The sequence below is a fragment of the Ovis aries genome, chromosome 5 (assembly GCF_016772045.2).
Source record: "Ovis aries strain OAR_USU_Benz2616 breed Rambouillet chromosome 5, ARS-UI_Ramb_v3.0, whole genome shotgun sequence".
Lineage (NCBI taxonomy): Eukaryota > Metazoa > Chordata > Mammalia > Artiodactyla > Bovidae > Ovis > Ovis aries.
Window position 1 is genome coordinate 51,620,610 of NC_056058.1, and position 26,894 is coordinate 51,647,503.

The window sequence follows — 26,894 nt, forward strand, 5'->3', positions numbered from 1 at the left end:
GAGGCAAATCAAATAGAATAATAATGTATAAATATAAAATAATGGCTTTTCATGACACCTCTCTGTTTCCTTAGCCTCAGGGTGGAGGAGACATGAAGACTGGCTGTCCAGAGGTGATACCTTCTTAATTTATACAGGAGAAACATGTGATGTCAGTGTGTTACCTGTTTATGTAAAGCTCTCTTAGGAGCTGGAGATAAACTTAAATAGGTGATAGGGTGTTTTCTTTTCCTAACATGCTCTTTATCCACCCTTTCTCTGCTTCCTTCTTTGCATTTGAGTTATTTTCCTTTGAAAGTACCCACTTTTCTTTTCACTTCAGTCCAGGAGATGTGAGCAGATTTTCTGCGTCCTTGTGGAGACAGGGCTTGTGTGTGGTGAAAGGCAGTACCCTGAGTTCTACGCTGTGAGATGAGGCCCCTCTCTGTGGGAGCCCTGGAATAGCCCAGGGCTGAACCCTGTCCCTCCCCTGGCTTGAAACCCTTCATTATGTCCCCACTGCTCGCAGGATACAGACCGTAGTCTGCACGATCAGGTCCCTGTCTTCCTCAGTTCTCTTTCACTCTCGCTCTTGGATTCCAGACACACCGACTTCCTTTCCGCTCCTCCAGGGCTCCATGGACCCTGACTGTGGGGGCCTCTTCACCTGCTGTTCTCCACCCAGATCTGTGTTCTTGGTTTTATCTCCTATGAATCCTTTGGTCTCAGTTCAAGAAAGCCTCTGCTGACCTTTTTGCCCAGGTTACACCCCCTTAATTTAGGCTTTTGTAGCACAACATGCTTCCTTTTTGCAGTGTTTGTCATGGTTGTAACTCCTCATTTGTTTGTATAAGTGATCGTTATCTCTCTCCCCCATTTTTTAAAACCATGAGTACTTGAACAGATTGTCTTTATAGATTTTTCCTGGTATGTTATGGTCATTTTTGGAACAGAGTCTTATATTCCTCTTATTTCTGCTTTTATTTGCCAGTTTTGTATAGACCCTCTGTTTTCTCCTGTTTCTCAGGGACACCTCCCCCTAACCCGGAGAAGGAAATGGCAGCCCACTCCAGTAGTCTTGCCTGGAGAATCCCATGGACAGAGGAGCCTGGCAGGCTACTACTGTCCATGGGGTCACTAGAGTCGGACACGACTTAGCGACTAAACCACCTTCCCCCTAAACTTTCAAAGTGGGAAGCAATCCAACACCATTAAATCAGAAATAGAGTTAGATATTAACATGGTCAGTAGTACATATGCTTGTGCATTTATGGGCATACATTTACGCATTGCAGAAGGAGCAGTTCTCAATCTGAGAAGTTAATCTTTGCCATTCAGTAAAAGACAATAGTGTAAGACTTGTGAATGTAGACTGTCTCTTCCTAGGTCTTCTGTGTTAAGTGCTATTTTGATATTAGTGGGTGGTTAAATTTTACCATATCCAGTCACATTTCCTATTATTCAACAGACTAGGCAAGTTTGTTACTTTCCCCCTAGTTTAGGAAGAAACATTGGCAGATACAGGAGAAAAAGGAACCCTAAAAAATTCCTTTGTGACAGGAAGAGAAGAAATCAGGGTCAGAAACCTCTATGTTTCTAAGCAGTAAATTAGTGCTGTGCTGTGTGGCAAAACCGTTGCATTCCATTTGTACAATGGAATACTACCCAATAGTAGAAAGAAAAAATCTCCTTTGTTTTGTACCATGGATTAAAAAAATTGCCTGCATTGTTTTTAATGTTAATTTTTATTTTTTATTGAGATATAGTTGATTTCCAACACTACCTATGTTTCAGGTATAAAACAGTGATTCACAATTTTTAAAAGTTATACTCCATTTATAGTTATTATAAAATATTGACTATATTCCCTGTGCTGTACAATATATCCTTGTAACTTATTTATTTTGTACATAGCAGTTTGTATCTCTGAATCCCTTACCCCTATCTTGCTGCTCCTTCCTTCCTTCTTCCCACTGATAACCACTGGTTTGTTGTATATTATGTGAGTCTGTTTCTTTTTTGTTCTATTCAAGTGTGTTTCATTTTTTAGCTTTCACAGATAAGTGATATTATACTGTATTTGTCTTTCTCTGATTTCCTTTAATAAGCGTAATGCCCTCCAAGTTCATCCATGTTGCTGCAAATGGCAGAGTTTAATTCTCTTTTAACGGCTGAGTAGTATTCAGTTGTGTGTGTGTGTCTGTGTGTGTGTCATACACACACCCTGCTTCTTTTATTTTAAAGTAGATATGTACATATTTTTTTTTTTTTTTTTTTGCTGCAGTGGGTCTTTGTTGCTGTGCGCAGGCTTTCACTAGTTGTGAAGAGCGGTAGTGGTGGCTTCTCTTGTTTTGGTGCACAGGCTTCTAGGAGCGCAGGCTTCAGTAGTTGTGGCTCATGGGCTCTAGAACCCCGGCTTAGTAGTTGTGGTGCTTGGGCTTAGTTGCTCCGCAGCATGGGGGGTCTACCCTGACCAGGGACCAAACCAGTGTCCCCTGCATTGCAAGGCGGATTCTTAAGCCCTGTACCACTTCTTTATCCATTCATCTGTTGATGGACACTTAGGTTGCTTTCATATCTTGACAATTATAAATAATGCTTCTATGAACATTGGGATATGTGTATCTTTTTGAATTAGTGTTTTTGTTTTCTTTTGGATGTACGTACACCCAGGAGTGGGATTGCTGGGTCATATGGTAGTTCTATTTTTAGTTGGTTGAAAAACCTCCATACTGTATTCCACAGTGGCTACACCAATTTACATTCTCACGAACAGTGTACAAGGGTTCCCTTTTCTCTACATCCTCACTAACATGTGTTATTTGTGGTCTTTTTGATAATAGTCATTTTGATAGGAGTAGGATGATATCTCATTGTGATTTTGACTTGTGTTTCTTTGATGTTTAGTGATGTTTAGCAGCTTTTCATGTGTCTATTGGCCATCTGCATTTCCTCTTTGGAAAAATATCTGTTTAAGTCTTCTCCTCATTTTTTAATTGAGGTGTTAGCTTTTTTTGTTGTTGAGTTGTATGAGTTGTTTATATATTTTGGGTATTACCCCCTTGTTAATCATATCATTTGTAAAAAGAAATAAACCCTTGATTCATACAGCGTGAGTGAATAGCAAATGAATTACGTTCAATGAAAGAAGTCTGGCATAAAAAGGCATTCCATTTGTATAAAGTTACAGAGCATTCAAACTAATTTGTAGTGGCAGAACTGATTCAGTGTTTGCCTGGGAATGGACTGGGTGGAGGGCTGATGGATTATAAAGGGACTCACAAGGAAACTTGTGGGCTGATGGAAATGTTCATTACCTTGATTGTGTTGATGATTTCATAGATGTATACAGATGTCAAAACTCATAAGTTGTTTGCTTAAACATATGCAATAAAAATTATACTCAAGATCTCCTGGAGAAAGGAATGGCTACCCATTCCAGTATCTTGCCTAGAGAATTCCATGGACAGAGGAGCCTGGAGGGCTACTGTCCATAGGGTCACAATGAGTCAGACCCGACTGAGTGATAGGATGGATAAACAACAAGGTCCTATTGTATAGCACAGGGATCTATAGTCAGTATCCTGTGATAAACCATAATGGAAAAGAACTGAAAAAGAATATGTATGCAGATAACTGAGTGACTTTGCTGTACAGCAGAAATTAACACAACATTGTAAATCAACTATACTTTAATAAGAAAGTACATGCTTTAAATATATATACTCAAAAAGCTGTTAAAACATATTCATTGCACACCTACTCTGTTCCAGGGACTGTTGGGTCTCTGGGGACCCAAGGGCAAGCAAAAAACAGGCTTAGTACGTGCCCTCAGGGAGCTTGCAGCCTAATGAGGAGAGAGATATTATTTGAATCATCCCTTAGGGCAGCAGCAGGTCTCAGCTGTGATCAGTGCTATGAGGGAAGGAGGGGGGGTACATGGTGCTATGTGAGCATGTCTGGTGTATTTTCAGGAATGTTTTCCTGAGAAGTGACCACTGAACCAAGATCATAGAAGCTCAGAATTGGGGGGAGGACCTCAAGGTCATCTTGTTTCAACTCTTATCAAACCTGCAGATTAAACTTATTTAAAACAATACCAACAAGAGTTTAATCTAGCATGTGTTGCTGCTATACCATCATAATCTATCAATACTCGGATGCTGGGCTCCAAGTAAAACATGGCTCACAGATTTTATCTGCATGAGGCTCTGGCCTGAGGAAGTTGGTGACCAACCTCCTGTGGTCCTGAATACTCAGGTCTTAGAAGATGAAATGATCACTCCTGTTTATGTGGCATCTTTGTCCAGGAGAGGAGCATGGCCCGAATTCTAGCCTCATTTTGACTGTCTGTGTCTTCCCAACAGGGAGAAGATGAATCAGTCACCCTCAAATCCTGCACACGGCGGAAAACAGACTCCATTGAGAAGAGATTTTGCTTTGACGTGGAAGCAGTAGACAGGTGAGCAGCTGTCACACTTTTTCTCGGAAAGAAATATTGCTGACTTTGAATTTCTTACCTTTCCCATCCAGTCAGAACATTCTGGTTTTTTACCCTCTCTTTCCCTTCTCCATTCCTCCATTTAGAAGAGACGCCAATTGCTCATTTGCAGAAATCAGTATCTCTACCCCCGTGCTTTACATTTGGAACTGAGGCCCTCGTTGGTTTTCTTTTAATGTCAGGGCTTCCTTCTTGGGAATCTGTGTTAGGTCTCAGGAAGGTGAATTTATGTTTAGAGAAATCTATTTAGCACAATTGTATCAGCTATATGAGATTTTTTTACTTAGAATTTTTATGAAATGATTCAAAAGGAGTTAGATAAAAGTAGAAGTTCTGCTCAGTTCAAAAAGGGGCTTTTAGTTACAGCATTTCGCCTACCATTGTGGTGTGTATGCCCCCAAGAAAGAAAACACACCACTTGTGAAATCAGTCTTTGGAGAGGAAGCTCTGTGTTGTGTTCCTCGAGATTTATAGAATCTCATTAAGTTGTACCATTTCATGATGTTAAGCTGGTTTGACAGCATTCCAGTTCTCTGAGACACTTTACTTGGCAACAGGTTAATTCTTTGAATGAATGCCATGAGTTAAGCTTATTTAAGCTGTCTATTCAAGATCAGCAGTGCTAGCACAAAGATGCTTAGATCTCAGCATGATTCTCTTGTCATGCTGTTTAATTTTTTCCCTTTATTAAAAAAAAAAGAAAAAGATACACATTTTGTCAGGCCAGTACTTTCTATCTTCCCTGAGACGTTTACCTGTGGCCACTTCATGACAGCTCTAAAGGCTCTGGAGCGAGGGTACCACCTGGCGTGTTCTGCTCCGTGTGCTGCCAGGGATGAAATGCCTTCTTGTGGTGCATGTGTCCCTGCAGTGTGGTCCCTGAGGCTGATAGCGTGCCTGTGGAGAGAGCATGCCCATGTAGCCTAAATTGGACATTTGTAGAAACTAACCGTGTCTCATTAGCAATCTAGTTATACTTTTGGCTCTCAAGTCAGGAAACCCAGATCTAAATTTTGACTTAGTAAAATTTTGCTTAGTAGCCATATGACTTTGGGCAAGTCACTTAATCTTGAGAGGCCTTGATTTCTTTCTCTGGAAAATGAAGATAGTCATAATGCCTAGTTCCGGGAATGATTAGGATTCAAGAAGATAAGGCATATAAAATGCTTGGCAGACTAGCAAATAATAAATGTTCATCAATGAATTGTTATTAGTTATTAATTAGCATGTCCCTCATGGTTATCTGACTTGATATTTCAAAAGCTAGCATGTAAATGCAGAGCAATAAATATAATTTGTAAAGAAAAGTGAGTGCCCTAGTTGTTTGCTGTGTGTGGGTTGTGAGAGGGGAAGGGAATGGAGAACGGCTGTATGGAGGAGTAGGTTGAATTGGGGTAGCAAAGGGGGATTGCGAAAAGTGCACCGCAAACTAAGATTATTCTTGACTTTAAACAAATCCTACGTCTGGATGCTTTGAGCCCTTGTAGGCATCTCTCTTCTCTATTACAAGTTTGGAATTTGTAAGAATTCATATTTGTTGACGTCCATGAAAAATGGATTAGTGGATGTGTTTGTGTGGAAATGGAGCCCTGTTGTGTGATGCTGGTCAACTGAATAGTTCCCAGAGGTGGCCATCTATATTAGGGCTCCTTGAACAAGGGCATCCCCTACATTGCAGCTCTTGTTATTTTGGAAATGAGGTCAGTGACACTTTCTGAAGCTGAGTCATTTTCTTCTTCAGAAGTTTCCCAGAAGTTGTAAAGAGTTGCTTTTTAGGCAATTAAAACTCGCCATGGTTCCTCTATCTCATTTCCACCCTTGCCAACACTTCCTACCACCTTCCTCCTGTGTTAGGCCAGAAAAGCTTTGCACGTCCCAATTATAAGCCATGAGCAAATGTGTCACATTCAACATATTGAGTGTATTTGGGAAGTCCATTTCTTTTAAGTCATTGCCTCTGGTTTTCTTGGCGTGACATGGAGAGGGTTCAGTTATGGTTCAGAATGAGGCTGCTGAATCTCCTCTTAATAAGCAGGAAGGGAGTAGAGGGTTCTGTTGTATTATTTGTGTTTTTAATGTTCAGTGTACTGTGATGCTGTTCTGCCTGGGGAGAGCCTGCCCTATTCAGAGCTGGCCAGTTTTTGGAGTCATCTGAGGGCTGAACCTGGGGAGTACCACTGACATGTGGACCCCTGGTCCACAGCCATGCTGCCTCCACTGGCCCCCGCACCCCAGGAGGCAATATTCCTCTGCCTGAACCATCCAAGGCCAGGAACCAGGCCCCTAGGGACTGCTCTCACAGCTTAGCACCTGTGAAGTTATTCAAACTAGCCAGTCCTAAACGGTTGACCTGGCCCTGCCTTGCCTTTGCTGCAGAAAGTCTAACAAAGGTCAGAGTCTGGACTCTCCTCTCCAGCCACTTCTGCCTCCTGGATGATGCTGGTGTTTTCCCACGTGGGCTATGTGGTGTTCCAGGCATCCTGTTTCTGGCACCCTTGAATATAAGGAAATTGGTTTCCTTGAGTCCCTTCTGTGTCTCCTCTTGTGGTTGCACTTGACTGGCCATCACCTGAAAGAACACAGAACATCCACGAACCACCTTCTCTCCGTTTTCTATACAGGTCGTCATCTTTGGTCTCAAAGATGAGGTTACCATTGGCACCATTTTCTTTAGCATCTTTCTGCATTTTCTTCCCACATCCAGGAAGAAACTGAGGTGAGAGGGAAAGGCATTTGCATGTGCTCAGGGGAGGCATCCCTGAGAACTCTGCATAGAGTCCTATTCTCTGGAAGACGCCTGCACCCCTCTTTTTCCTCCAGTGTGCTTTAGCAAGGCAGGGATGCTGCTAGCTGTCCTGCTGTGTTTGCAGCCTTTCACAGACTTCTTAGCTTCTGCCTGCTGAGTTGGAGAAGCAAAGGGGTGAAACGCAAGTTTAGCACCTGGGAAATGTGAAAGTCAGTGAGAGAATGGTTATATCTAACAGCATGAAGTTTTAGAATGTTCCCAGAGTATGTAGCACAGGTTAACATTTATGTAGTAGCTATTAATGTTTTCTTCTATGAAGATATTACTACATGCTAAAGTGTGACTTATTTGACTTAGAATATGTGAAGTTGTGGGGTTTGAAGATTGACTACTTTTATCCTTTAGGCTCAGTGCTGATATTTCATGTCATTGTGTAGCTGAAACTGTAGCCTTTAGGAAGTAATGTTCTAGGAGGTCAGTGTTGTGAGTTGAAGATGCCAGTGTCTCTTACTGTGTGGTGAGAACCACCCACTCTCAACATCCACAGGGGTGCTTGTGAGAAAGGCAGCTTCTTGTTCCTGCCCCAGACCAACACAGTGTGCCTTTCTGCAAGAGGGACCCTGAAGTCCACTTTGAGAATAAGGTCTTCTCTTGTCCTCTCTTCTTGCTCACAGTTGTTGTATTAAAGAGCAGGTATATCCTAGTATAGTGTTCTCAGAGTGTACCAAAGCATTTTCCTTGTTAAAAACAAGCAACAGTAAAATAAAACAAAACAACTCAGGCTCCTTTACTAAGGAGCTTAATTCTTAGCTTGATAGAGGAGAATATAGCTAGTAGAAAAAATGATCACCAGTCTCTGATACAGAGTATTAGGAATAAAGCAACAGTAAAACCCGCAATAAAACCCAGTTTTTTAGGTAACTGTGGAGGAGACCAGCAGGAAGAGAGTACTTTCTGGAAGCTGAACACTTCATGTAATTTCATGTAATCCTTACCCAGCCCACTCAAGTGTCTCATTTTTCTGAGGAGGGATCTGCAGTTTAGAGGGTGAGTCTTACCCAAGGTTCAGGTGGCAGTTGAACCGAGGGCACTTTTGCTGCCTCAAAACTCAGGGTGTTTTAGAAGCGTTTTCAAGTGATGAGCCCAGTGCTCTCTGTACTTGGATCTTGGGGCTGCTGCTGAGCAGTCACCTTGCTGACTGAAATCTGAGGAGTGCTTTCTCACTCTTGTCGTTGGCGTTTGGTGTGTAAACTAATGGTGGTTGAATAAAAGCAGCACACACACTTCTGTTCCCGTATTTCCTACCCTGTGCTCTTCAGAAAGTCCTCACGTGGCTGACAGTTTAAAGAGGCACACAGTAGGTGTTCCGTGAATGCTGTGTGTTTTTTGTACTCTCTTCTTTTGCCTTTTATTCCTGACGATTTACATTTCTGCTCATCTAAGGAGACTGGCATGAGTAAGGAATCCAAGCACTGGCACCATTTGTCAGTAGGCTGTTTGCATTGCATCCCAGTGCATTGCTGCCAATTCGTTAATCCTCAGATTCTGCCAAAAAGGGATTAATTTCTGTCCTCTAGGAAGAGCTGTTGTAACTCTGACCCATGAATGAGTTGGAAATCAAATTGAGGATTAATTCAGAGTTTAGGGATTTAGATTTATACCTCTTGAACTTTTTGTGTCAAAGATCCTCCTTACTACTGTGAATACATCTCAGAAAGCTACTTTAATTCTTACATCTAAGAATCTGTGTGGCTTTAAATGAGTGTGTGACTTGTAGTAGTTGTGGGTGTTACCACAACTTGCTCTGAAGAATATTTTATTTTCCCAGAAGGTACTTGTTATGGGTTAGGTTGCATACCCTGACAAGTTCATAATGCTGAAATTCTGATCTCCAGTGTCTGACAACAAAAATTGTTTGGAGATAGAGTATTTGTAGAGGTAGTCAAGTTAAAATGAGGTGAATAGATTAGGGTGGGCTCTAATTCATTCTGACTAGTGTCCTGATAGAAGGGGGCAATTCGGACACAGAGCCAGACATGTACACGGGGAGAATGCCGTGTGAACATGAAGGCAGAGATCAGGATGATATCTCTTTGAGCCAGGGAATGCCAGAGATTGCTAGCAGACGACCAGCAGCTAGGAGAAAGGCATGGAAAAGCTTCTCCTTTACATACTGCAAGAGGAACCCACTTGCTGACACTTTGGTCGCGAGCTTCTAGCTTCTAGACCTGTGAGATGACACGTTTCTGTTATTCATGTCACTCGCTTTGGGGGTCTTTGTTACAGCAGCCCGAGCAAACCCATACAGTATTGGGTAGGAGGGATTCTCTCAAGGAAGCAGCCGTGGAAGGCCCCCACAACCTTTTAGATGGGTGGCCCAGTACACATTCCTTGAACAATCCCATTGATAAGGAGCCCCACTTCACAAAGCCACCCTTTTTACATACATTATCTTCCTTAGCATTTGAAAAATCATTATTTCTTATACCTTAATAAAGAAGCATTCTTCGGTGCCTTTGTATTACCTTGCTGTAGAACCGAACATTTGAAAGTTTATATGCTACATTGGTTAATATAATAAAAGATAGATTTTTTTCCTTTAAATTGTGTTAACTCTTTTTTGAGTGAGTTTAATGTAAAATTCCTGAGTAAAAAATGAGAGTTTGTCTAAAAGCAGCCGTTGGGGTAGTGGCATGTGATACTTGCCATTGTCTGTCTGTAGTTACTCTGAATAATTAACTCTACCATGCAGCATCTTACGGAAATTAATGAGCAGACGTAGGGAAAATACTTACTTAAGCTGAAGAATCATGGTGGTAGTCATCGCTCGGCATCTCTGCATTTGTTTATTTTTAAAGAGATGTCTCACAAATGTATGTGACACATGGGTATTTTCTCCCAAATGTTTTCCAGGAGGAGCCGTAAACCATATGGAAAATAATAGAAACAAAAGACTTCTTTTTGATGCATTGAATCAGTGTAGTCTCTTGAGGAGCGGTGTTTATACTTGGAGGAAAGGAAACAATTAGAATGCTTTATGTTTTCCAGGACTAGCTGACCCCAACAGAAGTCCATACATTTGAAGATACTATGTGGAGTGTTGCATGCCGCATTCCCACCTTTGGTACTCTCCAGAGTTGGGCAGAACAGGAGAATTTATTAGGATCACAAGGTTACTGGGTGCTGGGGGTGTCATGGGGACCAAGACAAGCATAGTCCTTGTCTTCAGGGGTCTTACTTAGCATTAATTGTAGAATGGCAAACACATTCATGCAACTGGAGGTATAAACACCAGTATATTGAGAGTTCAGCAAACTTGGTGGATCAAAATGCTATGAGGAAGGCATAACTCACAGGGGGATTTCACCCTTCCAGTCTTATAGAGACTGATGGCATAATTAGAATGCTTTGAGTTTTCATTTCCTCTGTTCTCCCCTTCCCCCTCCTCGTTTATTAGCCATAACTAACTGCCGGAGACTCTACTGACCATGGAGATAACAAAGTTTAATGAAGCAGTATGAATCTATTCGACTTTCCTTCTTAAGAGTCATCATCTGATTTTTCTTGCAAACCACATTCACAGTCCTCTTCCTGTGAGCTTTCCGTGAATAGGTCAAGAGAGACAGCTTTCCTGTGAACCAGTCCTAGCCTGGCATGTCACACCCACTGTGAACTCTATCCTCATGTCCCACCAGGTACTAGGTATCTGCACATTGTACAGGCTTTCCTTTGTATTGGTTAGTTGTTCAGTTAGTTATGTTTTATATAACTCTGTTCAATTCTAACTATCTGTCTCAGGTAATTTGCTCCCAGAGGCAGAATAACATTACTTCATTCAGCTTTTAGTACAGTACTGTGTGCTTGTAGTTCAGTTTTGTTTTTTATAGTAATGCTTTTCCGAGTTAGATTATTTTGTTCTTTCCTCTGGGACTTTGGTGAATTACTATGTAAGATTATGGGAACTGAATCATGTTAGTTGATATTTAAACTGAAGCTTGGGCAAGTTTAAACGTAATCTCCATTTCTGCATTGGTAGGACAAAAAACCAGAAGAATGGGAAGTTGGTTAAAGAACGAATAGTGACAGCTAGAAAGATTAATGGAAGATCTGAATAATCTACCCCAACCTTCTAATGAGTCACCACCCTTAGTATATGTTTATAGAAGGCTGCATGATGCACGTAAAAGGTCAAAGCAGCCCTCAGTTTGAACTTGGGATCTGCCTCTTACTGGCTGTGTGAGTCTGGACTGGTAGATTAACCACTTTAATCATACCTACCTTGCAAGATTATTTTGAAAATGGAATACTGTAATATTCTTCCCTGATGTAGTTCACTGTTGGAAGAGTTTCTTTCTTTGAAGTTTGCTCTCTATCCTAAAACTTGGGACTTCATTGTTCTTACAGTGTACTTTAGTGTTGGAAGGTATTTCTTTGAACCTGTTTCATTTTGATGGCACACCTTTTTCCTAGTGTTGTGACTTTTCCAGTCATCTATAAGTTGAGAGTGAATACAGGTACTTTAAGGTTATATGTGTACAGGAGGAAGAATCTGTTTTCAAACTGAATTACTATAATCTATTATATATAATCTATAATCTATTATTTATAGATATTATTTATAGTAATCTATTACTATAATCTATTATTTATATATATTTCCTATACAGGATAAAAGGTTTAAGCCCCTCCTTCCAATTTATGCTCTCAAAAAGAAACCATACCATGCTACTTTTAACTTAAAATAATACTCTTCTAGTTGGGAATGTGGTGTGTGTGCGCGTGCGTTTGTTTGTGTGTCTTTGTGATTTGCGAGTGTAAGCCTGTGTTTTCTAAAAAGGATCATCTTATGTAACAGACTTTGTTTCAGTGCTCAGCCTCTAGATGGCAGTGTTGTATACGTATTATAACTGTTAGCTGGTCCAGTGGAAAATTAGCTGTCCTTTCTACACTGACATTTAGTAGTCAGTGGTGTGTGTGTGACGTGTGTTTCTGTAGAAGAAGCCATCATGTGAATATTACCTCTTAAAGGAAAGGCATTCTAAATGACTCATTCTTTCCCTAGAAATTCCTTCTTTCCCACCTTTCTATGATGGATCACTTCATACCCACTTTGCTGCAGAAGCAAGCATGCTCAGTTAGTGCAGCCTCTGTTTAAACATTGCATTTTACCTTACTTTCTGAATTCATGTGTCAGGCTCTTTGCTTCAGGGACGGCTTATTCGAGGCTGGTGATAAAAACAGATGAGTGATTGGGACTGTCCAGTGTATGCTGAGAACCAGGCATTTCTGCCTTTCCCTTTTGGTGCAGTCTGCCTTTATCTTCTGCAGCAGATGAATCCATTTTTCCTGGTTTCAAACTTCCCCTCCCCTCCCCTTCTCACCCCTTGTTTGAAATAATATTTGATTTTGCCTTCCTGCTGGTTGGTTACAGTGCTGGTCTCAATGCCGTTGACATTTCGGGGAGGAAATGGCTTTTTCCTTCCTCAGAGGGTGTTCTCCTCCTCTGACTTCCATGATTTGGGTGGGGGTAGAGTGGGGAGAAATATTGTACTTTCTGAATTGCTCCTTGACTGTTCCATAAAATAAGCTAGTTTAGAAGTTCTTAGAATCTTTAGACGTCTTGTATTTTTTAAATTGCTGGGTTTTTTTTTAAATTTTCTTTTCCTTTTTAAAAAGTTAAATGAGAGAGTATTTGCTGTTTGATTCTGGTTTAAGTAAGAGTGGGATGTGCTGGTTAATGAACTGTGGTGTGAAACAAGGCAACCGTACTTATTTTATTTCTATTACTTAATCCTGTTTCTGTTCTTTAGTCTACATGGTGAAATTTGGAGTTTTATTGATTGAATATACCATTTTATTTGCTAATTTCTAAGTATAAAATGAGTTTAGTTTTTAAAAATCAAAACCAAAATTTTGCTAGTATATGAATCTGAAGAAAGGAGATAATTCAGTATGTAAATTCCACTTACCTGCGTGTCTGTTCATCATGAGACAGAATACTAAGAAGGATTGATAAATGACCTAGAAGATTTTTAGAATTAGAATATTTTCTCATAGGTTGTTATCAAAATAACATTTGCATTCCCCCTGAGGGTTATTCGTCCTGGCAATGCTTTCTTCTGGTGGTGTGTGTTGAAATCTGCTTATTCTTCGGTCCTTGGTGCCTATGGCGTATAGCTGGTGCTCAGTCAGTATGTTTCATTAAAGACCATGTAACTTACTGCACCAAAGATGTCTTTGTCTGGGCTTCCTGATGTTTCATGACTTCATTCTCCTTTAAAGTAAAAATGTAAGGAAATTATATGAAGCGATTGGCAGTATTCCTCTTTAGACTGTTATCTTTGCTATGGTCCTGATTATTTTAGGACTTCTCCTCCCAGGAGCTCAGTGCTATAGGCTATAGTAGGTTATGATTCATTCACTCATTAGGATCATATCCTTTCTAAATAATTGATTAGAAGCCTGCTTCCGAAAATTTCTCAAGGGCTGTATGTGTATTTGTGTATGTGGGGGTGGGGGTGTGTGTAGAGGAAGTCCTTTCCTCCTTCTCCCGTTTCCTTTCTCCAGAGAGAGAGAGAGAAAGAAGTGCCTTCTCCCCCTTCCCTCCGTCCTCCTAAGGAAATGGTCACCTTGGATCCCGGGGCACAGATACTCCCTGCTTGGGGTGGGGGCAGTACAGTGTTGTGCTTAATGTATGGGCCTTGCTTTAGAGTCAGGCAGACGGGGTTTTCAAGTTGAGGCTTTGCTGTTGCCTACCAGTTGAAGATTGTGCAAGTCATTTCTGAGCCTCAATTTTTAAAAAGAAGTATGATGAAAGTACCTACTTCATTGAGAGGAACAAATCATAATGCTAGCCACATCCTTAGCCCAGTGCTTGGCCCATAATAAACACTAAACCTTAGCTGCACTTGCTGGGCCACTGTTTGCAATGTCTGGTTTCTCCCTCACGTCTGTCTTTTCTCACCTGTAGCCCACTGCAGGTTACTCTGGCATGTGTATTTTTCTTATGTGCAAGCATATGTAATGCACAAGGACCGCCAATGGTTATTTTTCTCAGAGCATACAAATTGTGCAGATTCATAAGTTTTTGAATGGTAGATGAATATAGTAGATGAATGTTGCCCTTCTGTGATGATACTGAGTCCTCATATTGGGAAAAAACGGGCAAGTATCCCCAGTTCCCCTTTCGTTAATGAACTGGAAAGACTCTGCTCAGTTGGACTGTGAGGCACATCAAGGATGCAGACATGCATCATTGTTAGTCCCAGCGCACAAGATGCATTGTGACATGTGGGGATGCCTTGGGATGGAGCTCAGGCAAGGCGAGGCAGAGAAGGACCAACACAGACCCCAGAATCGTAGGCTGGCAGTCCATAGATGTTCAATTTGGCTTGAATAGTGTTTGAAGCAACATTTTAAAATGGGAAAGATGTGTAAACACTGATGCTGACTTCCCACGTGCCAGCTGTCTATAGAGCTGAATGGCAGGTGCCTCATTTAGGTGGGGCATGTGCTTTCTACTTTGCGACCATCCCCACCATGCCCTGATGTCCCCCACCGTGGTGACAGGGGATAGCTACCATTTTGCCTTGCATTTGTACTGTTGTTTTTCCCATAGAGGGAAACCCCTTTTGTTTCTGTAACTTTATCAGAAAGCAAAAGTGAGAAAGAAAAAATAATGAGCTGCATATTTTAAGGTAAATGAGACCACACCTGTTTTCCTTGGGGCAGGGAAGAATCTTCTCCAGTTTTCCTCATTTTGCTTACTTGTCTGATCTCTGTAGATACTTGACTCTGTAATCTCACATATACACGGAAGAGATGTCATTCTCCAGAATTATTCTGCTTTGTCCATATGTTTGGTAACATGAAGATCTGCTGAAACCTTGTAATTGCCAAGGAACAGTTAAGGACCAGGTTTGCCAGTAGCACTTTAAAACCAAAGGACCACTTCCTTTGGCACTCATATGTCTCTCTTTACCTGTGACTGGCAACCTCTTCTCTAGACCTTCATCGTTTTCCTCTGTCTTTCTGTCTAAGCACAGTGAGGCAGGTTTTGTGCACAGGCTGTGAGAACATGTGTTTCTGTGGATGCCACAGTCCTTCTTTTACCCAGAATTTAACCCTTATGTGTACAGCACTGTGGATAGAACCTGGGGAATGAACTCTTGCCAGGAGAAGATTTGTAGTCTCATGAATGAGTAAGCCCTAGATCTTTGGAGGTCAGTATAGAAAGAAAAGTACTGTTAGATTCTGAGTGTGTTTCAGTGGGGTGGAGTGAGTTAGTAATAGCATTTCCTGGTCCAGTAGGAAGTGGGTAAATTGCCAAGCCACTGAGATCACCATTGTTGACTCAGATTCAGGAATAAGATTAGAGTAGGAAGGCTGTCCAGCAACCCTGGAATCAGGGCTGGTTGTGATTCCGCCTGCTCCTGGCTAGTGAGAAGGCTGTGACCAGACACGAGCGGTCCCAGGTTCCTGGATGTGCTAATAAGTAATGTATTACTTAACATGGACCCTTTGTGGAGACCAGAGTTGAAAGGAGATAAGGTGGTGGGTAGCAGTTTGCCTTTTGATAGGTGAATAACTATTTTCTGCATCACTCCAGTAGTGCGAGAGGCAAGGTGTGTAGAAAATTGCAGATCCTTATTCATGCGTCTCAAGAGGATCCAGATAGAGCACCAACCAAGGACTTGTTCAGAGTGAACAGGAGGTACTGTATTTGAAGTAGAATTTTAGGGTTGAGCTCTAGAAAGGATTGTAGATCATTTGTTCTTCTCTCCTCTGGTGGGTAGTTGGAATGCTCTGGCAGGTTTTCTAGGATTTGCTGAAGACCCCTTATCAATGATCAGACATTAATTCCAAAAGGGGGAAGTAGGCCACTCTGATGTTTTACTCAGGAGGAAAAAGGAAATGGCCATGGTCTCAGAGCCTGTATGTCAGCCCCTTGGCCTGGCTTGCTTTGTGGTAGAGGTGTGATTTTTCACTGGTGTGTGACAGTGTTTGGGGGGTGGGGAATCATGTGTATCAGAAGCACCTGTGACTTTCTGTCCCTTTTTAATCTGCCCTTCTTCTTCCATAATTTGGACACCACCCAACACTTGTCATCTGTTCCCTCCACTGACCTGCTGCTCATTTGCTCCTGTGATAAAAACTAATTTTTGGATCACTTACTTTGTGTCTGACATTTTGAAATGCCTTATACATAGTTCACTTAGCCTTCACAACCACCCCATGAGGTAGGTACTCTTATTGTCTGTTTTTTATTTATTTATTTATTTATTTTTAAAATTTATTTATTTATTTTTAAATTTTAAAATCTTTAATTCTTACATGCATTCCCAAACATGACCCCCCCTCCCACCTCCCTCCCCACAACATCTCTCTGGGTCATCCCCATGCACCAGCCCCAAGCATGCTGCACCCTACGTCAGACATGGACTGGCGATTCAATTCTTACATGATAGTATGCATGTTAGAATTCCCATTCTCCCAAATCATCCCACCCTCTCCCTCTCCCTCTGAGTCCAAAAGTCCGTTATACACATCTGTGTCTTTTTTCCTGTCTTGCATACAGGGTCGTCATTGCCATCTTCCTAAATTCCATATATATGTGTTAGTATACTGTATTGGTGTTTTTCTTTCTGGCTTACTTCACTCTGTATAATTGGCTCCAGTTTCATCCATCTCATCAGAACTGATTCAAATGAATTCTTTTTAACGGCTGAGTAATACTCCATTGTGTATATGTACCACAGCTTGCTTATCCATCCATCTGTCTGTTTTTTAAAGAATAACATAGAGTCATTCAATTACTTGTCTGCTAGGAAGCACTAAAGTCAGAATGACAAGTAAGGTTAGATGACAGGTGGTATATCTTGGGTATTTAAAAACATTCTTTTTATTGAGTTATAATCAGAATAAAATGCATAAATCTTAAGTCTACATCTTAATGACTGCACACACAGACACATCCTCCCACATACCTGTGTGACCACCTAGGTCAAGTTATAGAACATTTCTGTCACTCTGGCAGGTTTTCTTGGGCACCTTCCCAATCACTGCCCATACTTCTTCTCCAAGGTGAAATCACTGTTCTGGTTTCTCTCAGCACAGGACTTTTGCGAGAATTTGAACATTATATAAATGAAATCCCTCTGTTGGTAGTCTTTTGCGTCTGGCTTCTTTCCCTCGTTATTATTTCTATGAGATTTATTTATATTGTTGCATGTAACAGTAGTTGGTCTTTTTTATTGTTTGTGGTGTTACATTGTTTTAGATATACAACAGCTTATTGTCTTGTAAATGAATATTTGTGTTCTTGTTGCAAAACTTGGCCATTGTGAATAAACCTGAGTATTCTCAAATGTGTTTTTTGGTAGATATGTGCTCATTTCTCTTGGGTATATATCTAGAGGAAGAATTGCTAGATCGTAAGGCATAGGTTTAATTTTAATAGATATTTCCAAAGTGGTTTTATCACTTTGCTCTCCCATTAGCAGTGGATGAGAGTTCCAGGAACTCTGCTTTCTTGCCAGTACTTGTTACTGGTGGTCTTTCCAATGCTTTCCATTCAGAAAGGTGTTTATTTCATTGTGGTCTTAATTGCGTTTCCCTGATGTGTCATCGAGTTCCCTTCTTTTTTTATGTTTGTGGCCCTTTGTGTGTCCTGTTTTATGAAGGTCTTTCATCCATTTTATTAATTGGGTTGTTCTTTTTCTTTTTTTTCTTATTTGTTGACATTCTTTGCATATTCTGGATATTTGTCTCATTGGAGATAAAAATTACAAACACCTTCTCTTACTCCCCTAGTAGTATCTTTTGACTCTCTTAGTATCTTTTGATAACTGGACTTTCTTTTATTTTGGTGAAATCCAAATTTACCCTTATTTTTTTATGATTAGTGCTTTTTGTGTTCTTCTGCAAAATGAAAAACTCATTGCCTTTCCATCTCTTGGATATTTTTAGGCAGAAAAAAACGTGGAGACCCACTGTTATAGAATGTAAACCACAGTCACACTGGTCATTATTGGATTCCTGTTTTTGAACCAACTGTTTGCCTAGAGTGGTGTTCTGAGCCCTCATCTTTATAAAACACTTTAGGTTTCACAGAGCTCTTAATCATTCGACCTCATTTGATCCTAGGCAGGAGCTCAATAAAGGCCTTGCAGGAGGGTCTAGTCCCTTCTGATGGCCAACAGAAGCTCTCCGGCAGCTGCAGTATCTCCATGTTTCCCATAGCTTTGTGCTTGAGGACAAAGCATTAGACTGTGTGGTTTGGTTCCTGGCTCTGTAACTGGGGACAAAGTACTTAACCTATTTGTGCCTTGGTTTTCTCATCTGCTAAATGGGATAATGAGAATATCCCTCCCTCATGATGTAGTTGTGAAGATGAAATGAATTAATTACTATATAGTGCTTAACACACTATCTGGCACACAGAGTTGGGTTATTATTATTGTAGTTTTATTATTATTTGATGGGGGTCACAATTCTTTTTTTAATTGATGTATAATTGACTTAAAATATTAGTTTCAGGTGTACAACACAGTGATTTTGTAATAGACTACACACCATACAAAGTTATTATAAAATATTGACTATATTTCTGGTGCTATATATGACATCCCTACGACTTACTTGGTCACTTGTACGTCTTAATTCCCTTCACCTGTTTTGTCCCTCCTCTCACTCTTCTCTCCTCTGATACCTGCTAGTTTGTTCTCTGTATCTGAGGACCGCAGTTATTTGCAGAGCTGAAAAGAGCTCTGATCATTTACTCCATTTTCCTTTTATTGTGTCATATTTTCCTTTCCTCAGTCCACACTCCTACCTCATGAGTCCTCTGTCTCTTTCCCTCTTTATCTTTCCACTTTTGTTATGAAAAGCCAGATGCATTTCACACATGAACTAAATTGATACCTGAATGAAAGTGTACTGCCTTATAGAGACTGACATGGAATGTGTAGAGTCATTGATAGTTTGGCTCAGTTTCTTTTGTTTTGAGGGATGGTGGCTAGCAGGGGCATAGAATATTGGAAAGGAAGTGACTACTTGATTCCAAAATAAATTTGACCCATTTATCTTGGTTCTAGGAATTACAGACATAAGAGATTTATGTAATAGTGGCTTAAATTGTAATAAGGGAAAAGAAAACTTGAAGCCAAGTGAGTGTTTTCTGGATGTCTAGAAAGGATAGTATAGTACTGTGATCCAGATGTTTGCATACATGAGGCTGAAAGTTTTCTGAACTTGGGGGTGATAGGATTAGTATCAAGTGTGTTAAATCTATTCAGCTTTCTATCATCCCATCCCTCCAAAAAAAGAAAGAACAAAATCACACGTGGAAAAGAATTTATCTTTTGATATTTTTTCATGAAATAAAACAAATCCTGTTGACTTTCCTGGTTGCTAATGCCAAGTGGCCCACCCTTAATAGCATCTGAGTTTGTTGGAACTTCCTCTTTGTGACTCTGGGTGGAAATTTCACACTGTTTGCCATGAAGTTGATGTGACATCTGCAAAGTCCCTGAGATCTTGGTCTGCTAGGAAGCTATTGTGGTTTCACTGTTTGCTGATGAACACCTAGCAGGAAATGAATTGAGATACTTGGTGTGTAGAGAGTAGCTTTACCCCAGTGTGGAGAGTAGGGTGTCTTTGCTCTCCAGTGTGGGGAGAACATGAAGGAAAAATGGGGTGTCTGGGTGGGAAGAGGTGCCTCAGGATCACCTGAGAACATGGTTAAAATTCAAGTTCTCAGGCACAGCGCAGAAGTTCAGGTTCCGTGAGGCAGGGCCGGACTGGGTACCTCTATGCTAAGGGGATGCCTGATGTCCAGGCACAACAACACTGAGAACAACACTCAAAAAAGAGTTTCAGGCTCAGGGACTGGAGAGTTCCACAGTGGACTGCAGCTTCGTAGGCTTTTCATCTTAAAGCTATTAAAGCTTTGCATGTGGCTTTAAACTGGAAGAGTAGAATCAGTCCACCAAGCCCCCAGCCACAGGGCTGCAGCTGCCAGCAGTCTGCAGATACGCAGCAGGTCAGGCACACTAGATGGGCTGACAATGGTGGGAGAAAAAGAAGGAGTTTCCTGGCCTGTGCAGTAAATCACTGTGCCTTTTGAGTCATTGGGTCTAGGTACTAGCACCCAGTGTGACCTTCCCGAGAGTGACTGCCCCCTTGGAAATAGCTTCTGTCCCATCGCCTGCGTGTCGTCCACCTGCTTACCCCCCAGCCACCTGCACACACCCCGCCTCTCCCGCCGCTGCTACTCCTGCCTGGTCTTTCCCCCTCTCCCTGCCCCGACCCTCTCGTTCGCTGCCTCCCACTAACACTCCCTCCCCAGGGCCCCTCATTCCCAGCCTCCCCTAGATACATTTTGTGTGTGTGTATCAGGTCTTCATTGCTGTGTGGGCTTTTCTCTGGTTGCAGAGAGTGGGGGCTACTCTCCAGTTGCAGTGCATGGGCTTCTCATCGTGGTGGCTTCTCTCGTTATTGAGCACAGTCTCTAGGCGCGCAGGCTTCAGTAGTTGTTGTATGTGGCCTCGGTAGTCGCAGCTCACTGGTTCTAGAGCACAGGCTCGGTAGTTGTGGTGCGTGGACTCAGTTGCTGCACGGCATACGAAATCTTCCCAGACCAGAGATCCAACCCATGACTCCTGCATTTGTAGGCAGATTCTTTACCTCTCAGCCACCAGGGAAGCCTCCATGCTTCCATCTTTGAAAACTTTTTTCTTTGGAGATGTTGAGGAAAGATGAATGAAAACAAATGTGATATTTAAAATATGTTCAACATAAGTAGACCTAGCATGTTCATTGAAACTGTGGAAATAAGCCAGGAGCAGCTAGAACAGCAACTATAAGTGGATTGAATAAATAGGCTTAGGTGTTTCTAGGCCCAGACTTGTGCTGTGCAAGGCATCATGGAGTTCGTGTGTGTGTCCACTGTACCTTCTGTGATCCTAAGCAGTGCTGCCGACTTAATTCTTGCTCCATGGATCTCTGCCTTCCTTTTAGGCGTTCTCAAACTTTAAAGATGAGGATTTGAGTCATTAATTCTTAACTTTTTGTGGGTTGCAGTCTCCTTCCATAATCTGATAGGCAGTTTGAATTGTTTGTCCAAAAAAGGGCACAAACATTTGGAGGAGGAAGGGTGGCTCATAGCCTCTTTGGGGCCCATCCTTGGACCCTAAGTCAAGAATTCCTGTCTTAATGCGCATAGAGGGCTTGTAGTCCCTTCTGCCAAGTTCCTTTTTGTGGTGCACCCCTCTTGTGTGACATCTGTTAGGGGTACACAGCAAACATTATTCGATATCGTGTGCATGCTTTCTGGAGGGTCTTTGCTCAGTTTGAAAGAGCAAGAATATTTCAGGGAGAGAGTGAAAAGAGCTAATGCATATAAAGAATGTGTTTAGTTCCTGCTGTGCTAAAGATTCATTTAAAACTAGTGTGTACATTTAATATAGTCAGAAGTATATCCCTCCACTTGGCTGTTCCATCTCTTTTTATTGAGTCCAATAATTCTCTTCAGTTTTTGTTGTTGGTTAGTCGCTAAATCGTGTCCAACTCTTTTGCAAACCCATGGACTGTAGCCTGCCAGGCTCTTCTGTCCATGGACTTTCCCAGGCAAGAATACTGGACTGCGTTATCATTCCATTCTCCAGGGAATCTTCCTGATCGAGGGATCGAACCCAAGTCTCCTGCATTGGCAGGTAGATTTATTACCACTAAGCCACCAGAAAGCCCTATGTTCACTTTAGTACATATTTATTGTACCCCTCAGTTCAGTTCAGTTCAGTTCCGTCGCTCAGTCGTGTCCAACTCTTTGCAACCCCATGAATCGCAGCACGTCAGGGCTCCCTGTCCATCACCAACTCCCGGAGTTCACTCAGACTCGTGTCCGTCAAGTCAGTGATGCTATCCAGCCATCTCATCCTCTGTCGTCCCCTTCTTCTCCTGCCCCCGATCCCTCCCAGCATCGAAGTCTTTTCCAATGAGTCAGCTCTTTGCATGAGGTGGCCAAAGTCCTGGAGTTTCAGCTTTAGCATCATTTCTTCCAAAGAAATCCCAGGGCTGATCTCCTTCAGAATGGACTGGTTGGATCTCCTTGCAGTCCAAGGGACTCTCAAGAGTCTTCTCCAACACCACAGTTCAAAAGCATCAATTCTTTGGCGCTCAGCCTTCTTCACAGTCCAACTCTCACATCCATACATGACCACTGGAAAAACCATAGCCTTGACTAGACAGACCTTAGTTTTGGAGTCAAACACTCTGGTAGCATTTTGGGAGAGAGGAACGAATATGATCTCAAAGAACAAACAAGGCCAGAGGGAGTCACTTGACTCCTCTGTGTACTTGGCTGTATGTAGAGTCCTGTCTTCTGTGTTTCCTGCCACTTTCCTGAGGGAAGTGGGCTTACTGAGAGGGATTTGGGGTGATGGCTTTTCTTTCTGAGGCTGGAAGGTGGCTCTGAAGAGCTGAGGGGTGCCTCTCTCTCTGCATGCCATTAACCCTAGTAGCCTTTCACTTTCTTTAAGACACACCTTCATCTGTGGCACTGTGTTTACATGTCCTTGTTTCTCCTTAGGCCCGGGGTTATCACCATGCAGGCATTGTCTGAAGAGGACCGAAGGCTCTGGATGGAAGCCATGGATGGCAGGGAACCTGTAAGTAACAATTCAGGGAAGTAGAGCAAGAATAAAGGTCTTGAGTTGTTTTGCTTCCTTAGTGCAGCAGTTTTTGCTTTTGCTCTAAATAAAACCTTGGGCTCTCGAGACCAGTGTACCAGAGGGGCTTTTTATTTTTATTTTTTTTATTCCTGGACTAATGTTCCTGGATATTGATACTGCTTTTGTGTGGATGCAATTCTGGAGCTCTGGCCTCTGTCTAAGGTATGGGTCCTTTATGACGCCACATCAGACCAGAGACCCGCCTTCACCAAGGCAGTTGTTAACACCCAGAGGACTCTTAGAGGGAGGCACCATCAGTCTGACTTAAAAAATACTCATCGATACCTCCACAAAGTGCAGTGCAGAGCATTACTTCAGATCCATTTAAATAGATTAAATGATGATGAAGGTGTATGCAGATGATGCAGAATCTTGTCATCACCCTCTGGTTCAGTTTCCCATTGCCATACTTGGTTCACATCCCACTACAACTGATGAGATTACCAGCGTCCACGAAAGGAGTTAAGCCTAAAATGTGATCTATCCTCCTGTTTCAGAGGTGCTTGTCTCCGCTAGGTGATGTAATCTTGTGGTTTTCCTGCATCTTGTGACATGTAAAACCCACGGAAGAACCTTGGGGAAGTCCCTAGAGTCAGAGTAGTCATCTTAACTTGGGACCAAGGATCTCAGCTCCAGTACTCACCAAATCTCAAGGTTACAGAAGTCGTTAAGAGTACGGTCTAACCATGTCCCACCAGTAAAAGATAAAAAGAATCCACACTGTCAGAGGGCCAATAATTGGGCCAATAATGATCACATTCAAAGGCACTGTCAAAAAAGGGAAATATGTGCAAGGGACATGAGGCAGGCATAGCCTCCATTGACTGTAGAACTGTGCATCACACGGGGTGTGCAATATAGATGATTCCAGTTCAGTTGTGTGTCTCTTTCTCAGCCTGCTCTGGTTAGGTGATCTGTATTGATTAATGTCATTTTCTACTGAGATATTTTGTGTCCAAACATGGAACTCATTATAGTCAACTAAGTATAGACAAATAACTAGTATTTGTATCACATTTAATAATACAGAGCAAGATTTAAAGAACCGTTTAAAGATTTAGGTGCAGTTTGCTAAACCTAGTTAATTAAATAAACATATCTTAGTTCTTCTCCTGGACTAAATAAAATACAGGATACCCCTGATTTTCCCTGAATACTTCGTTACTGATAACTTTTGATAGCTCTCTCAAAAGCAGATACACATTTCTACCTTCAGGGCTTTGTGAGCACAGTAGGTGCTTGATGTCACAGGCTTTTCAAAGCAGTTTCCTAAGTAGTCTTCATTCTGCTGTTATCACCTACCATTAATTGAGCGTGCGTGCGTGTGCGTGTGTGTGTGTGTGTGCACGCGCTAAGGCACAGATTTGACACATGGCATCTTTTAACCTCTTAGTACCTAACAAACTAAATGTTATGATTCCATTTCACAGATGAGGAAACTGAGGCTTAGAAGAGGTTAAATAACTTACCCCAAGTTGTACAGATAGTAAGTGGCTATTATTAGTAGGGCACAGGCTATGTTACTATAACAAAGAGACTTCAAAGTACAAAAGCTTAAATAAAATAGAAGTTTATTTCTTTCATTGAGCTCAGAAGTGAGCAGTCTCTGCCTAAAAGGGTCATTTTGCTGAGACAGACTGGGACCTGGGACCTTTTGCTGTAGTGCTTGCACCTGGACAAACCTGTCCTCCAACAACAGAAGACAAAGAAACTATAAGGAACTAAAAATAACTGAGTGCTCGCTCTGTTGGGGCAGATTCTGGACAAAGGATACAAACAGACCAGAAGACCTAACTGCCACTTTTGAAGAACAACTAGCAAAAGCAGGGATTTGGGAGCAAAAGCAGGGATTTGGGAGCAAAAGCAGGGTACTGCACATGCCTTCTGCACACACTACCACCTAAGGGGTGAGAGAACCACCTAAGCCACCCCTCCAGCCCAGTCCCTCAACACACCTCTACCCTCATTGCATATAAGGAGCCATCTCCCACCTCCTCAGGGAGCAAGTAAGGGAAGCTGTTACTTGTTCTTGTTCCCCTGCTAGCTGCCCCGGGGCCCATAAAACCTTGCGTGAATTTCTTGTCTGGCCTCTACTCAATTTCTGTTGATTGGGAAAGGCTATGAATCCTGACCAGTATCAGTGCCATCCTCAATCCATGGCTTTCCATGTTCCATTCATTTCCACTTTCCAGCCAGATAATGGAAATGAGAGCATCTGGGATCCAGAAGATGCATACCCCACTTCCATGGCCCCCCAAATAATTATATGGCCACATCCATCTACAAAGGAGCATGAGAAAGGTAGGCTGAACATGGGCAGCCGTGGCTCCAGCCAGTGCCCAGGGGGTCTTACCACTTCAAGGAGGAAGAACAGAAGCTGTGGGATGGTCAACAGTTTCCACCACAGTGCAAAGCTAGCACTGGAACCTGTATCTAGCCCTAAATGTCTTTGGTTTTCATTTTTAATAGAGATGAAATGTCAAATTGCCTTCTAAGAATCCTTACTCAGTTAATTTTTTCATTGATTTCTGTGACTTTCTTGAATGATTCTTAACTCATAGGGCAGGAAATACGTAGAAAGAAAAATCCTGTCAGGCAAACTATTCTCTGTATGAACGAAAAACCCACTTTGGGGTGGGTAGATATGTGTGTGTGTGTGTTCCCTCTAATAAGCTGGAGTTCTTAAATTGCTTCATGCACTGCATTTTAAGTTGCCCCGCCTCCCTCTCCCACCCTTTGGTGTTTGTTCTCTGTCTGCATGTACTTGGTTTTCTTATAAACCACCTTAGCTTCCCCATAGATTAACATCTGACCTCTGCAGGGAAAGTGTGTCTCTGAGAGACACATCTCTTTGCTCCAAAATGTGCATAGTAAAACAAGCTTAAGCACAAATTAATTGTTTTCCAAATATAATATAAATTTATTTCCTCTCAGTAACATATAGCTTGCATTGAAAACCACGCCTCTGTGTGCTTTTAAGTTTCCTGAAGAGACACATAAATGCAAGCATGTGATGACAGTATAATTGGCAGGAATATTAGGCCTAATTTTGTCTCCCATTGCTGAGAGCCTCTGGGGAGCATTACAGGAGCTATATACCCAGTAGACAATTAGCAGCTCTGCTTAATCACCATCTCCCTAACAGTTAGGTCTGTCCCCTTGGGAATTTTGGCTTTGGTAAGGGAGCAGATACCTTTTTCTCTAGCTGATCTTTGAATATTTCCTTTACTCCAGGGAGATGTTAATGGCAGCACCTATCTTTTGTTTTTATACGTACAGCTTGGTTCTGTAATTGATTACTCAGTGTTGGGTTTTTTTTTGTTGTTGTTGTTAATTGAAGGGGTTGGTAATCTTGGTTTCCATCTTTTTGTTCTTTCATCGTTCAATAACACCTGTTTTGGTTGGGAAAAAACCCTTTATGAACTCCGAGTCAATTTAATTTTTTTTAAACAATGTTTTAGCTGATTGTTAAATAAATTACACCTTTTAACAACCAGTAACATGCTAGCCTAAAGAAAAGTTGAATGTCTTTATCTTATTGATGGATATATAATGGAGAAAGAAATTAGAGTTGTGTTTCAGTAATGAGCATTATTGGAGAAGGCAATGGCACCCTATTGCAGTACTCTTGCCTGGAAAATCCCATGGACGGAGGAGCCTGGTGGACTGCAGTCCATGGCGTCGCTAGGAGTCGGACACAACTGAGCGACTTCACTTTCACTTTTTACTTTCATGCATTGGAGAAGGAAATGGCAGCCCACTCCAGTGTTCTTGTCTGGAGAATCCCAGGGACGAGGGAGCCTGGTGGGCTTCCGTCTATGGGGTCGCACAGAGTTGGACACGACTGAAGCGACGCAGCAGCAGCAGCAGCAGCAGCAGCAGCAGCAATGAGCATTACGGTTTTTAATCTATGTAATGAATTCTGATTCAAAAGAAG

General features: G+C 41.8%; 1 protein-coding gene across 4 annotated transcripts in view; it reads left to right on the plus strand.

Moving 5' to 3' along the window:
* ARHGAP26 (Rho GTPase activating protein 26) overlaps positions 1-26,894 on the plus strand; it is a 482,086-nt gene that overhangs the window by 159,503 nt on the left and 295,689 nt on the right. For all 4 annotated transcript variants that reach the window (XM_004008912.6, XM_012178663.5, XM_004008913.6 and 1 more), the window contains exons 10-11: positions 4,347-4,441; positions 22,816-22,894. In XM_004008912.6, coding sequence (XP_004008961.1) covers positions 4,347-4,441; positions 22,816-22,894 — 174 coding nt within the window. The remainder of the gene's footprint in view (positions 1-4,346; positions 4,442-22,815; positions 22,895-26,894) is intronic.